General features: G+C 39.3%; 1 protein-coding gene across 1 annotated transcript; it reads right to left on the minus strand.

Annotated features, from left to right (window-relative positions):
- Window positions 1–7,966: 7,966 nt before the first annotated feature.
- foxc1a (forkhead box C1a) lies at window positions 7,967–12,930 on the minus strand. The gene has a single exon (XM_079613129.1). It carries the CDS (start codon window positions 12,676–12,678, stop codon window positions 11,221–11,223), a length of 1,458 nt encoding a protein of 485 aa, XP_079469255.1. The 5' UTR covers window positions 12,679–12,930; the 3' UTR covers window positions 7,967–11,220.
- Between the last annotated feature and the right edge of the window lie 1,625 nt (window positions 12,931–14,555).

Genomic DNA, 14,555 nt, shown 5'->3' on the forward strand with positions numbered 1-14,555 from the left:
AAAGAAAAAAAAAGTCTACATCCAGATCAGATTCAGAACGATGATCAAAACACAGATGGAGTAGATTGAGTCCATCAACACCCCGAAGCTTACAGTTCTACAGCTCGTCCTGGGTCGACATTTCATTCAGTAACGCTACTCAGTTTTGATTCATATGCTGTTTATTGTTGATCATCACATTATTTTACATCTGCTTACATATGCTATCGCTTGTTTCTGCTGCTTCTTCTCCTGTGTTTTGATCAGGAGATCCTGTACTCTTTCAGAAGATGTGTAACAGCGCCCCCTACCGTATAACAGTGAAAACACGGAAAGCCAAAAAATGTCCAGTGGGTGGCGCTAAAAGCATGTTCAGATTTATTGGAAACATTTTATTTTGTTGCACTGTATGTTTTCGGGGCAGTTCGGAAATGAAATGTCCAGTGAGTGGCGATGAAAGCTCTCGACCTATCACGTTTAAAACTAATGTAGCATCTACACTTAACCCGACCGATAGTGATAACACAAGATAAAAAACGCATTTGCTGAAGAAACCATTTTGAGCTCTTTTTTTGTGATTGGTGTTTATTTAGACTCGTGTGCTCCACGTCACAAATGTAATGTACCAGGTGAGCTACCGAGCAAGTTTACCTTACCAGAAATGCTAAACATATGGATTTGCTCATGTGCTGCAAATGTTGAAATGTGTTCATTTACACATGATCAGGTCATGACATTATATTGTTATTGTTATACCGATGGGAAATAAGTCTTTATTAATGGATAATCTGCCCTCTAAACACAATTTGTGTGAAAAATAAGACAAGTTGTTGTTTGTTTTATAGCCCCTATTGTTCATTTCAGTTTTGATTTGTAGTTTTGCACAAATGAGCTGAAGATACAGGCCCGTTTTCCAATGAGCTTAACTCTTGGTCACCATGTTGCAATTAATTAGGTGTAATTAAGGTAAGGTGAAGGTCTTTTAAGGATTTTTATTTCAAGTAAGTGATCTAGGGCCGTCAAACGAGTTTGTGTTGCATGAGACACTTACAAACAGGACTTCCTTTTAAAAAGCTGACCTCTTGTAAAATCCCTGTGTGCGTGTGTGTGTGTGTGTGTGTGTGTGTCAAGCTCACACTTATTCATTGGCATGAAGAATATAAATACAGAAGCCAGAATGAGGGTAATTCACCAAACTGTTTGTTTGTCCTTTATTCAACTGTCTTTGTCAAAACTATGTGCTTGAAAAGAATTATATAAATAAATTTGTTTCCATCACCTCAGGCTCAAATTATCTCACACACAATGACTTTAATATTTTGACATGATGTCTTCCACACTCGGTCAAGAAAAGGAAACCAAACTTAATGGTAGCATGTAAACAAGAACTCTACCTACGCAGGTTAAATAAAAGAGCTGTTGAAAGGTGTGTGTGTGTGTGTGTGTGTGTGTGTGTGTGTGTGTGTGTGTGTGTGTGTGTGTGTGTGTGTGTGTGTGTGTGTGTGTGTGTGTGTGTGTGTGTGTGTGTGTGTGTGTGTGTGTGTGTGCCATACTTCACTAGCATCAGTAAGGGACTATCGAGTGTCCATGTCAGCTTTTGACCATCGCCATTGGCATATTCCTGCATTTCTCCTGGACTGTACCTTCCGTCTCTCCTGTAACTTAAGCCAGTATTTTGTGCAGTACGCATTCCTGGAGACATTATAAAAAGTATGATATGAGTGAGCTCTGCCAAATGTTTCAATTGAACAGATTTAATTTAAGCGTTTCTCCCGGACCCCCACCCGCCTTACTTTAGTTTCTCCAGTGTGTGTGCGAGCGCTCTCAGCGAGGACGCTTGAATTTGATAAAACGCGATGTATTTGGTTTGTCTGAGGTTACTGCTACGGCCCATAATTGGATCCATATGAAAGCGTTTGTCTCTGGTTGTAAATCCCAATAAATTATTTGAAACATGCATCTGTTCATGTGAATTTTTAGGGTGAATATTCTAATACTTGTGGCTTTTGATGAATGCTGAACACACACACACGCCGTCATCTACAGTTAGAGGCAATGTTGAGATTTCCTCTGAATCTCTAAAGAAGACACATGTGAGATCACTGGTGTCTGAGACTTGTCAATGCACTCTCCACAGGAGCTCAGCCATATCGTCTTCAACAGGGATTGTGGGATTCACAGCAGAAAAAAGTTGGAGAATGCTGAACTTTATGCAAATTATATGCAAAATCTGCCAGTCAGCAGCCAATGGCTTTGAGGTGCCGGCTGTGATGTCATAATCTGAGGTTTCTGCAGGATTTAGTGCTTAAATCACATTGTTACTTACAATATAATTAAAAGTGCACTTTATTAAAGTCCCCCTGTAGTCAATCATTTTATCACTTAATACACATTTTTGAACACCAAATTTAAATATTTAAAGTTTTTTTCCTTGAAAAAAAAAATCTTCATGCCTTAAAATATATTGAATGTAACTCGACACCCTTGCCTCATTTAGTATATGCAGTTCTATGAATATGCAAATGAGCCCCGCCTCCACTCACTCAGCTCAGAGATCCACTCGTTGACTGATGTTGACTTATGAATTTACACATGGTTTGTCTTAAAGCAGATTAAAAACACCACATAGACACATAAACTACATTAAAAGCTGGATTTTCACCACAGGAGGACTTTAAGAAATAACTCTCTTTATAAAGAGTTACAAGTTAGTACTTGTGCGTGGCCTTATATTTCATTAACGCTATATTACCTGCAATTACAGATTTATAAAAATATAAGATTATAAAGATTTCAGAAGCACCACAAGTGCACATTCAATACAATAATGCACACTTCTTTTTCACAAGGAGCTAGTTGACAGCTAAAAAAAAGTCAGAATGTACTTATTTCTCTCTTATTTTGAACAATTCACATCATGTTAGTCTAAAATAAACAATTTTTGTCTAATCATGTCATTTTCTCGGCATCTGACTGTCCATTTCAGCCGACATCATCAAACACTCCTACTTTACAACCTTTCCCTGTGTGTGTGAGTGTGAGTGTGTGTGTGTGTGTGTGTGTGTGTGTGTGTGTATGACACTCAGCTTGAGGAGGTAAATCCCGGTTTCCTGGTATTCTGATCAGGGTCAGATCATAATCAGAGTGCAAACATGCATAATCTTTCGCAGAGAAGAAGAGACCTGTATAAATATCCACAGACACAAGCATTCATGTAGTGAGAGGTTATGTTTGTCATCTACAAAATCTACACAGTGCCATAATCTGATACAGTCACTATCCTGTTTATGGTGATAGTGAGTATTTATGAGGTGAATTTCCAGAGATCAGTTTCATTACCTCTCTCACACACACAGTAGTTTTAACCACACGTTACAATGCTATACCATAGATATCTGTGTGTAGAGTAAAAAATCATTATCAGTATATCAGCTTCGCTCTTCGAGATGAGTTCAGGATGTTTATCAAACCTGTCCATCCAAACATTTCCCATTATTTTTTATACAAGTATGACACAAATTGTCCATGGCATACAGCACTGCCATTGTTCACTTCAGTAAAACAAACACGGTGTTTCTGACCCCACGTGCTCTCTGGCCACTGGAGAAAAACGGATAAAAAATAAATAAAATAAAACCTCATCTTATGCCTTGTCCCACAATCCCTGCACCTGTATATATAAAAGCAGAAGAAGAGATCCAGGCTCGGATTTCCTGCATGTTTATACTGATCCTGGTCAGGAAAACAGATCCCACAACTCCTGAAGGAAATTGGTGAACATCTGCCCAGGACTGTGTGTTTAAATCTCAGAGTGCAGATGATTAGAATCAATCCCCATATAATATATTATTTATGAGCATATGAAGACAAGCCTCATCCTACACTGTACTTATATTTAAAGATGAAGAAGATTGTGAAATCTGATAATTGCGATGTAAGTCTTTTGCCGCCTTTTATTGAGCCATTTTAGTGTATGAAAGGGGAAAAGTGAAATATAATCATGGTGGTGTTGTGCATATCTATGTAATTACTTTTCTTGATTTTGGATAATAGGCAGTAATAATACATTAAAAAAACCAATATGAGCATAACCATACTGTATGCGTATGTCCGATTGGTGACCTATAGCCGGCCTTAGCATACAAGAGGATACAACTATAATCTTTTTTTAAACCATTTTTTTATAAAATATAAAAAATAATCAAATAAAGTTTTATTATTATTATTATTACATTGCATAATTGAGTAATACATTTGCCTAACCAACCACAATTTATTATATAAAGCTTACTATGCGGTCAGAATTTCTAACGTTTATTAATTGATTTACCTTGTTGATTGTGGTGATTTTGTTGTGCACCGATTATCTTAAATATTACATTTATATGTTATAAAAACACACTTTAATAATAGGATACGGTATTGAGACAACTAGAAGGCATAAATAATACGGAAATAAATTCATTTTTGACTGGAGAACAATACTGAAAAGTCAGAGGACACTGTGGATATTATTCATATAAACCTTGAAACGTTTTAAAGTATCACTTCAAATGTACAAATGTTTGTTGTTGGCTGCAGATATAAAACTGTAATCATAATAGTGTGTGATATTAGTGACATTAATTATATACGCATAGACCTATAGCAAAACAAACCCCTAAACTGTGGATAACGACGGAGTTCTTCTTTATGACAGTTGTCTCAATTTTATGTCAAATTATGTTGAACGAAAAAAAAAACATATGTTAAGTCATTCCAACTTTATTGATTCGTTCCTTTATTTAATGTATGTGTTTGTGATCAATCAAGTAACCAGACACACTGGTATTATTTAGTAAAGAGCTTATATCGGACAAGCCTAAACCTTTCAAAAACTACCGACATTTTGGGTAAATTAAATTTCGTTAATTTCGATATCAACATTCAAGCTCTCATTTCTACAGTTAAAACTTGCACGAAATAGACAGTGACTTTTTGACCCAAGAGAAAAAAAGCACAGGTTCACATGCAGGTTTCATTCATCAAGACCTCTCACAAATGATCATGTTTTCCCTCTCTGGTCGAGGTAATTAAAATACGAAAGGGCAGCCAAGACGTCAGGGGGAAAATCTGATCGTAAATTTAAATTGGAGACAACATCTTCTATGTCACAGGAGCAGAATCGAGATATTGAGGTAAAAGCGTCTATAATTAGCCCGGCTGTAGGAGCCCGTGGGTCGGCGAGGAGGGCTGAGGGTCCCGACTCAAGGAGAGCTGTGTTAAACTGCGCGCTTTCCTGCCAGGGTACCTGGGTTATCCAAAGGTCGGTGGGCTCGGCCATTTCCCTGAAGTCGAAAATCACACTGGTCCCTTTATTCGCGCAGAACGGCCAGGAGCCAGCTATGGGCGGTGTGGGATGTATGTGAGAGTTGCAGACTGGATGGAGATGCCAATAATAAACGGTGACTTTGGCTACCTTCTTAAGTTAGGCTAAGATGATTGTTAAAGCATTCAAAAGTTTTCTTTCCGAATTATCTGACGCACCGAAATATGTGACCGTAGGCTACACATTAGGATTTGGATTAGGTAAAAAAAAAAAAAAATGCAACACGATCTGAAAGCAATTCGTAACTATTTTACGTTTTGGCGTATTGGTGGCTAATTCGTGCGAATGCGTACGATCTCATTCGTTTTCATAGGATCTGTTTACACACGCGAGCTATTCGTCTAAAATAAACGATGTAGTAAAAATGTAGATTTTTATTATTATTATTCAACAGGACATGAGTAAAAGAATCTGTTGATTCTGTAACCTAAACTGAGATATGATAAACCCAAGTACCAAAAACTCTTCTGCAGTGCTTCATCCGTGGGGAAGCCATTTATTCGGCTCAAATAGAAAAATCGCGGGTTTCGAAGTACGCTAAAAAGGAGGCAACGGGGTGGGATATTTTTTCAGGACAAGTCTTTGAGCCTTTAACTGGCAGTTGGACTGTCAGACAGAGCCCGAGTCTATGTGGACTCCTAATTGAAAACAGATGGCGCTTTGAGGTTGGGCTCTGTGAGTTTGAGACACTGCTCTTTTCCATTCCGCCTCAGCACTCAGTCAAGCATATACAGGTGCACGGTGTGTTTCTCTCTCCTCAACTCTTCTGTCCTCACTCAACCGGCACATGGAAACGTCTATAGCGACTCGGATTGATCCGCAATGTGGCTCTGGTTTAGCGCGTGACCCGAGCCATGCAAATCAAGTGCATTGTGGAGGATGAGCGTTTACTGGGATTGAGCTGGTTGTGTTACACTAGTGTCCTACTAGCTTAGTAAAGGTAGACTAATAAGTACTGAGCAATACAAATAATAACACTCTTAACCATATTATGACATAAGTAATGTTATTGCTATTGTATTTGACATTTTTTTTAAAGTCGAAGAACACGAGACAGGAAAAAATAGGTGTTTCATTAATTCAGTTGGAAATAAGCCGCTCTATTTTCAAATACATTTGAAGGACAATATAGTACGATTATGTTCTTATTTTTATGTATTTGTTATTTGTTAAAGAGTGTAATTTCTAAAATAAAAATAAAATAAAAAAGTTACATGAAAAAAAAAAAAACACTGCATCCACAACATGATTTCTTTATTAATACATTTCAACCGGGCCAATAATAAGAACTAAATCAATGTATCAGAAGATGCTTTTGTTGATTTTAAAAACTAGTTGGAAAAAAACACTACTAATATAAAACTATTCAAACTATTTGAATAATATGTTGCATCTGTCTTGTTAGCGGATAAAAGTATTGACAATATTCTTCTTTTTAAAAGCTTTATTGGATTCATATCTCATCTTCTGTTGTTTTCATTTTCCCCATGCATTTTACACTGTTGATCAATTGAACGAAGCACAGTCTGCCATATCTTCAGCAGCCCAGCAACTTATCACGATCTTGACACTGAAACAAACACAACGTAATATTCCCTCATTCTTGCAATAACGAACGTAGATGTAAAAATAAATATAGTTCAGCAAGTAAAGAGTTTAATGGATCGGTTCTACAACGAGAGTTGACTTGAGTGCGTAATTCTGCATCTCCAGAGTCCCGCGCTTCTGGACTGAGAACTGGTTACGAAATGAAATTAAATTAGTAACATTTTAATCATTTTAAAAAATGTATAATAACTCTGTGCACACAGTCCAGGATTTTATATGTTAGCCTATATTATTTAAATATAATAAAATCTTACCTAGGCCTGTTAGTCATAAAGATTTGTTTTCTTAAGTAAAGTGTAGGCTATCCATGAATAAAATTAATTTGTTTTGTGTTTTTCAGTGATTCACAGTGGCATATCGCTACATTTGTAGAGATTATATCGAGTCACGCTTCATATCAGCAAAATCAATTGCTTTTGCCTGTTGATTGAAATCGTTATAAGATGTTCTTGCTCGTCGATATAAACGGATATTTTAAATTGGAATGTTTTGAAGAGAGAAACATCAAAGGAATGCTGAACATAAGCACTTTTTTGTGTCTGATTCAGATCCATGTAGTGTGTGTGGATATGCTTACAGGAATGTGGCGGAACCATTTGCATGTGGAGAATGGAATATATATTGTATTTTTAAATAATAGTCAGCTATGCATTGTTATGCGTAATCTATAGTCAATCAAAATATCGTGTTGAAATATCTGGGCACAGGAAAGCAAGCATGACCAACAACAACAAAAAAAAACAAGAAAAACAAGTGTTTGAAACACATCGAACCAAATGATGATTGTGGCATTTTATTACCAACATATTTAGAACTGTTTTAGAACTGAAACGAAGAAAATAATTTCTAATATATAAGTAAATAAATAAATAAAAATACATCATTTCAAATAGCTTATTCTTCTGAAATATGTTTGGTTTACGCTTCAACAGCCGCTTGCATATCGCTAATAGGCGAATTATTGTTCGGCTATCCTTTATTAACATTTAAATGGCTTGACATCTGTTTGGTGGTAAAAAAATTGTTTGAGACTGACCAAATGCATTAAAATTAGAAGGAGATTAAACCGAATTGTCAAAGCAAAATCGGCCTTGTGCAAAACTAAAATAAATCTAGCCTAAAATCTTAATGTCTGAACTCCAAGAGCTCGAATGAAAAGTGGAATTCCACAATGAAGGCCTGCAAGCAGCACACATGCGTCCCTTCACCTGGACTGTCCTATAATTCAGACTGTGATCCTGGCTGCTCGAGATCCTCCAGATTTAAGAGTCTGATTGTGAGTCCACAGCACGATGATTTCGCTGGGCTCCTGAGGTATTGTTGATGGTGCTCCCTGTCCCTGTTGACCCCCGTCCCCTTCTGCCTTTTCCGTCTCATGAAAAATGAGTCCTGCGCACTGATTGAATTTTATTCCTTCCTGACCTGGCCCGTTCTGTGAGGGCGCCATCAATCTTGTGCTTAACACGACGTTTGTTTATTACTCGGGAAAGGCTCTAATGACTTTTATGAGCATGATTACAACTTTTTTTTTTTTTCGTGGGGAGAGAATGCGCAAGGAAAGGCCAAAATTCATTGTGACCAGACGCACATGAGCTGCACAAATAACTTCATTTTCAACTGTCATGTTTCATACATGACGGTGTATGATACTGAAACGTAGGCTATTATGTGGATGTTATTATTATATAGGCAGGTTTTTTTTTTTTTTTTTTATTATTACTATATCATCTATATTTTAGGTTGTTGTTATTGCCGTTGTAGTTTCGCCGTTTTCTCTAAAATATCCCAAATCTGTTATGAATATTTTTTTAATTGGGAAATGTTTTTTATAGATGCGTAACTGAAACTGAACATTACGAAAAAGCCACATTTTGAAAGAAAAACTCTAACCGAACGTGATATGGGCGCATTTATAGCACATACCATAGCGAGTGAAAGAGGCAAACCCGAGACGCGTTGTTGACGCACGCTAGTTAATTGGCCGATTAATTAACCGCTGTAATCACTACCAACCGCTCAAGCAATGAAAATATGTGAGGCCAACCAATGAGAACACGTGTGCGTTTGCCCTCGGGTCTTTGGGCCTATCACTGGGCTGCAAACTAAAAATACACAATAAAAAAATTAAAAACCCGATATTGTCAGTGATAATAATACACTCTAAAAATGATGGAATGTTTCAACATATGTTGGGACAGATATAAAAAATGTTTGGGGACAAATACATTTTTAATTGCAATTTAAACCCAACGGTTGGGTTTGTACAGATCTGACCCAAAAATGTGTTAAAACAACCCAGCATTTTTTTCATAGTAATAATAATAATAATAATACAACCAAACATTTAAAGCATATTCACAAGTAGCAGCAAGCTTTCATATGAAGCATGATAAATACGCCATTACATACACATTTGATTTATTTATTTACTTATTTAGGAAAATCTGATCACTTAAAAGCCCTTTAAATGCTCGTATTATCACATCTTTATAAAACGAAGAAACATAAAAGGTACCATCCGCTATTACATATAGCACTTCTGAATTCATGTGAATAAAATAAAAATCATAACTATTAGGCATACGGGCATTTTTAGAGACATTTCTTTAACTTTACTGGTGGTTGTTCAAATAAATCTCGGAAGATTGTCCCTAATAAAATCTGCATCTTTTGTTTTTGTGAGTTGGAGGTTTGTTCTATTGTATATTAGGCCTTTTCTGAGGACGCGCCCATAAGGTATTATATTTATGAAGCTCAACTGTCGTTGAATCCTCCAGTGGGGATTTGAGTATCTTTGGCATGTCTGGTATGATATTAACCAAGCTATGCGCAAGTAAACACGTGGACACTGAACACAAGCGGTGAATTACAATGACCGAAACAGTGTTGCGAAGGCCTCAGGTCAAGATGATGACAGACGCGTCTGGCATACGGAGTTGCGTAAAGCAATAAGGACAAATTAGAGCAAAACACGTCGTCACCTCGCAGCAATTAAAATATAAACTGTTGTGCATTACAACATTTGATTTTATTACTAGCCTACCGCTGCTACGGCACAGTAAAACAGAAAATATGCAGTTGTTATAGGCGACTTTAAGTGCCTGATCAGAATGACTTTTGTTAATAGAAGTTGATCAAGTCAAACGATTTAAAAAAAAGAAAATACAACTCTAACCTCAATTTTTAGGTTATAACTGAATATGTTTACAGTTACGACGACTAACAATATTAATAATAAGATGATACGCCTGAATTCCACTTGACTTTTTCATAGGAGTTTTTTTTTTGTTGAGAATTTAATTTAATCACGACATATTTTATTTGCTACTTTATATTCAATATCTATATTCAGTATATAAAAAAATAAATGTTGCTACATTTTATGGAAAACTGAAAACAAAAAAAAGTGTAATTGTAAAATGATTAAAAACCTAGACATAAATAGCTAAAATTAGTTTGAAAGGCCTATATCGGAACTGATGAATGAATATTTAGCATTTCATAATTCCCTTAAATCCTGAAATAAGGTTCATTCATTGGCATTATTGTGCTTGTGATTATTATATAAATCAATGTGTGTGATCAAAGTATATTCATTTCAAAATGTACATGTAGAGGCATTTTAAGATTATGCGGTGGTTCGGATCAAACAACACTCAACTGTGCCACAGTAACGTCGAAAAACTGAAACACGCTCATTTGGATCATTTATGTGTGCGATTGGCATTATTATTACTCTCTACCAGCACACAGTTCTGTTCAGGGCTTTAAGAAATCAGGCGAAACCTAATTTTAACTCAAATAGCATGGCAATTTATTAAACAAACAATGCAGTTCCTTCAGAATACTTTTTCAACAAAAGGAGATAGTTTGAAAGAATATGGCGTAATACATGTTCCGTTCCTTGTTATAATGGAACATTTGGACAATGAATGCAGTTCAATTTAGAAACACTTTTTTCGGTGTTTGGTCCATAATATCCGGCTACACTTTAGAAATAAATTACTATATGCAATTTACACGTAATAACAAGTCCATAAACGTCTGACGCATTTCAACACAGCCCAGCATATAGCTCACAAAAACGAAGAAGACTTACGTGTTATTCGAAGTAACACTGTCCTTAACAAACCAACATCAAGTGTTTGTGTTCTGTTTGTGTTCAGTCCATCACGGGTAAATATCAGCGTCTCTCGGTTTTGACGAAAAAGAGGGGAAATCAAGAACAACGACAGAAAGAAGAAGCTCGAAAAACACTTGTTTGGTCAAAACTTGCTGCAGTCATACACGAAAGCCCCGGGCGTGCGGTATATGGGCTGACTCGGGGGAAACGACATTTGACAGCTGTTATTCCCGTTCACCGGCGAGTTATTGAGACCGATTCTCTGCGACTCAAACATCTCTCTAACCGAGTGAAAGTTCTGCTGCTGCGACGGGTACGTCGCGCCTAGATGGCCAATGTCTCCGGCCTGGTTCAGGTACCATGAGGCGAGGCGCCCTTGGTGCGGATGGTGGCCCTCCTGGGCCGAGCTGAGATTCCCGTGGCCTAAGGACGACGTGGTGGTCGTGATCGAGTAATCGGGCAGAGTTTCGTCCACGGTGGTGGTGGCCGCCAAGTGGCCCGAGCGATCTCCGCCCGCGTACAAGCTCATGGCCTGCATGTTGCAATGGTAGGTGGCGTTGGAGGTAGTGGAGATCGAGTTCTGGCTGCAGGGCGAGCTGTACACGGACGTCTGGTTGGGAGAGTAGTTCAGGGACAGCGTGGGGGTTATACCTGTCCGCGAGGAGGCCACGAGAGACGGGGTGAGCTCGCCGGAGCTGTGAGGCGAGCCGCGGAGGGAGGTCATGATGTTGTCCACGCTGAAGCCCTGCGCATGGGCCTGGCCCTGACTCTGGCCCTGGTGGTGGTGCTGTTCCCCGGCGCTGTCCAGGCTGAGAGAGCGGGTGGACGGGATGCTGTGCGGGCTCCCGCTCGACATGCTGCTGCTGCTGTCGGGGCTCTCTATCTTGGGAACGGTGCTGAGCGTGGGCGAAACGGCCTGCGGAGGAGTGGACGTGCCGTTCTCGGTTTTAATGTCCTGAATGCGCACGGGCACTGACTGTTCCTGGTCGCGGCCCTGTTGCGCTTGTTGCGGCTGTTGTTGCTGCTGCTGGCGGGATGGTGGTTCTTTCACATTTCGGTCGTCCTTATCCTTCACAGCGTCTTTCTTTTTAAAACGCCTTCGTCGCCTCAAAAAGCTGCCGTTCTCAAACATGTTATACGAGTCCGGGTCGAGGGTCCAGTAGCTGCCCTTGCCAGGTTTTTTGTCATCGCGCGGCACTTTGACAAAGCACTCGTTCAGGGACAGGTTGTGTCGTATACTGTTCTGCCAGCCCTGCTTGTTGTCCCTGTAAAAGGGAAAGCGCTCCATAATAAACTGATAAATACCGTTAAGGGTCACCTTCTTGTCCGGGGAGTTCTGGATGGCCATAGTGATGAGCGCAATGTAACTGTACGGTGGTTTGACCATATCCTTGGGCTGCGGCTGCGGCGTGTACGGTCCATAAGCCCTCGCCATGCTGGCGGGGTACTGGTCGTGGGCCGCGTGAGAGTACATGCTCATGGGGGCTGGCATCCCGGTGTACCCCCCTCCGGCGGCGGCCCGGTAATAACTCTGGTCGCTGCTGATGTACGGCACAACTCCCAGCGAGTTGGGACTGGAGACGGAATAGCGCGCCTGCATGACTTCTCTCCAAACGGTGCTGGCGAAGAACAGACGTCAAGAAATCTGAGGCAATCCACAAATCCCCTTGAAATGCGCCTCCTCTGAAACTGGGAAAGCAGTCCACCTGAGAGAGTCCACCGTATTTACAAAATGTGACTGTCGGTCCGGGTGTTGATCAGACTCGCGTACTTGCCACCTCTTTCTGTCGGAGCGCGCATTGGAAAACTTCTGAACACTAAGCATCGGTCACTACATAATACTTTTGCGCACTTCAATTCTTTTCCCCCTTTTGCTGCCAGTAAGACTCCTCCCAACAACATCTAAGCTGTCCAATGGGAGGTCGGGCCGTGCAAAGCGAGCGGCCACACACAAGGTTGAAGAAAAACGAGAGGTGTTGGGACGTCCCAGCCCACCCTGGCCAAACACACACTTCTCCAGACCTTAAAGAACCGTATACTCTCCGCAAACTAGCGCAGATACACATCAAATCGAAGATACTTTAATAAAGAGATTATAATACAACATCAGAAATGCGTGTTCATAAATAACACCTATAATGATATACATAATAAAATAAGGCTTTTTTAAAAAAAATTATCACTGATTCCTCACACCCCTTTCGTTATCACGGATTAGTCGATTAATTAATTTATACACATTTAAAACAGACTGGGACCCGGAAAACATGTGGTAATAATGCATTGTAATGATTTGTATTTCGCACCAGCTCGTGAAGCCCATTACAAGGTTTTGGAGAGCATTTGTTTTCAAATAATCAATATGGGAATTAGTGTAAATAATCTCCGGTTGGAGGCTTCCTGCATGTTTAAGTCGCAATGCCAGTTCTTTATTAACACTGGCTGTTAGTGAACGCTCTCAATCAACACTGGTGCGCGGATCAAAGCTCGTCACCCAGGCCAGAGCGCGCATTATGCTGGGATTGAGTCAGTTAAGACACTGGAGAAAGAGTCGAGGTGCGAAAGTTTGCTCCAAGTGCGAGCGAGATTAAAAGCCCTGAGAAACAAATGGGTAAAGCAAAACACCTCGCATGTGTCACCATTGGTCAAACGGGTGAGAAGTATGTCATCCTTCACCTTAGCGCCTCTAGGCTGTTTTATGGCATGTCAATAAAATTGGTGTCTTCGTAAAATGGTTTACTTCCAAAGTAATCCCATATTTATTTAGGCCTATGTGTATATTTAGGCTTTACGCCATTGATGATTAAACGGATTGAAAGCGATTTACATTCTTATCCTTATTGGTATTCTTTTGGGGGGGAAATAATAGCAAATTGTAATTATTGCAATTAAAATATTATTCTCGTTTTTTTTTTCTTTTACCTTTTAATTTTCTTAACTGTTCTTTTAGATCTACAAAGCTCTTCTTCAAGCTCCTGCAATAAAAAGCGGGCCTAAAAGTACCAAAATGAATGCTTAGCTATGCATATTATTTCGAGGTAAAACCAAATAATCTGCCCTAATTCTTAATTAAAATGTACGACGGATACGCATCCTTTATGAAAGTAAGATTTGGGGGAGGGACACAACATTTAATTGTGAATGATAATTGTGAGGCCAAGTTGCGGTCACAATATCTTCCTAATCCCCCACAGGTCGCTCTGATTAAGTGACCATGGACTAGTTGATACTTCACTGGTTTCTCCTTACAGGGACCCGGGCATGAACTTTTTCTTGTGCCCCAGGCTATTTGTACAATTCAGCGCGCGCCTCTTACTTAACCCCAAACTCCTGGCCACCCCGAACTCCCCATTCCAGCCAATTAAACAAGCTACCTCAGTACATCTCGAAAACAGGGTTGTTAAATACCCGATTTAATTCTGAAGCAAAATAAATGGTTTAGACTTGATAATTTGATAACAAATATAAGACATTGTT

The sequence above is a fragment of the Phoxinus phoxinus genome, assembly GCF_949152265.1.
Source record: "Phoxinus phoxinus genome assembly, chromosome: 5".
In the NCBI taxonomy this organism is placed as follows: Eukaryota; Metazoa; Chordata; class Actinopteri; order Cypriniformes; family Leuciscidae; genus Phoxinus; species Phoxinus phoxinus.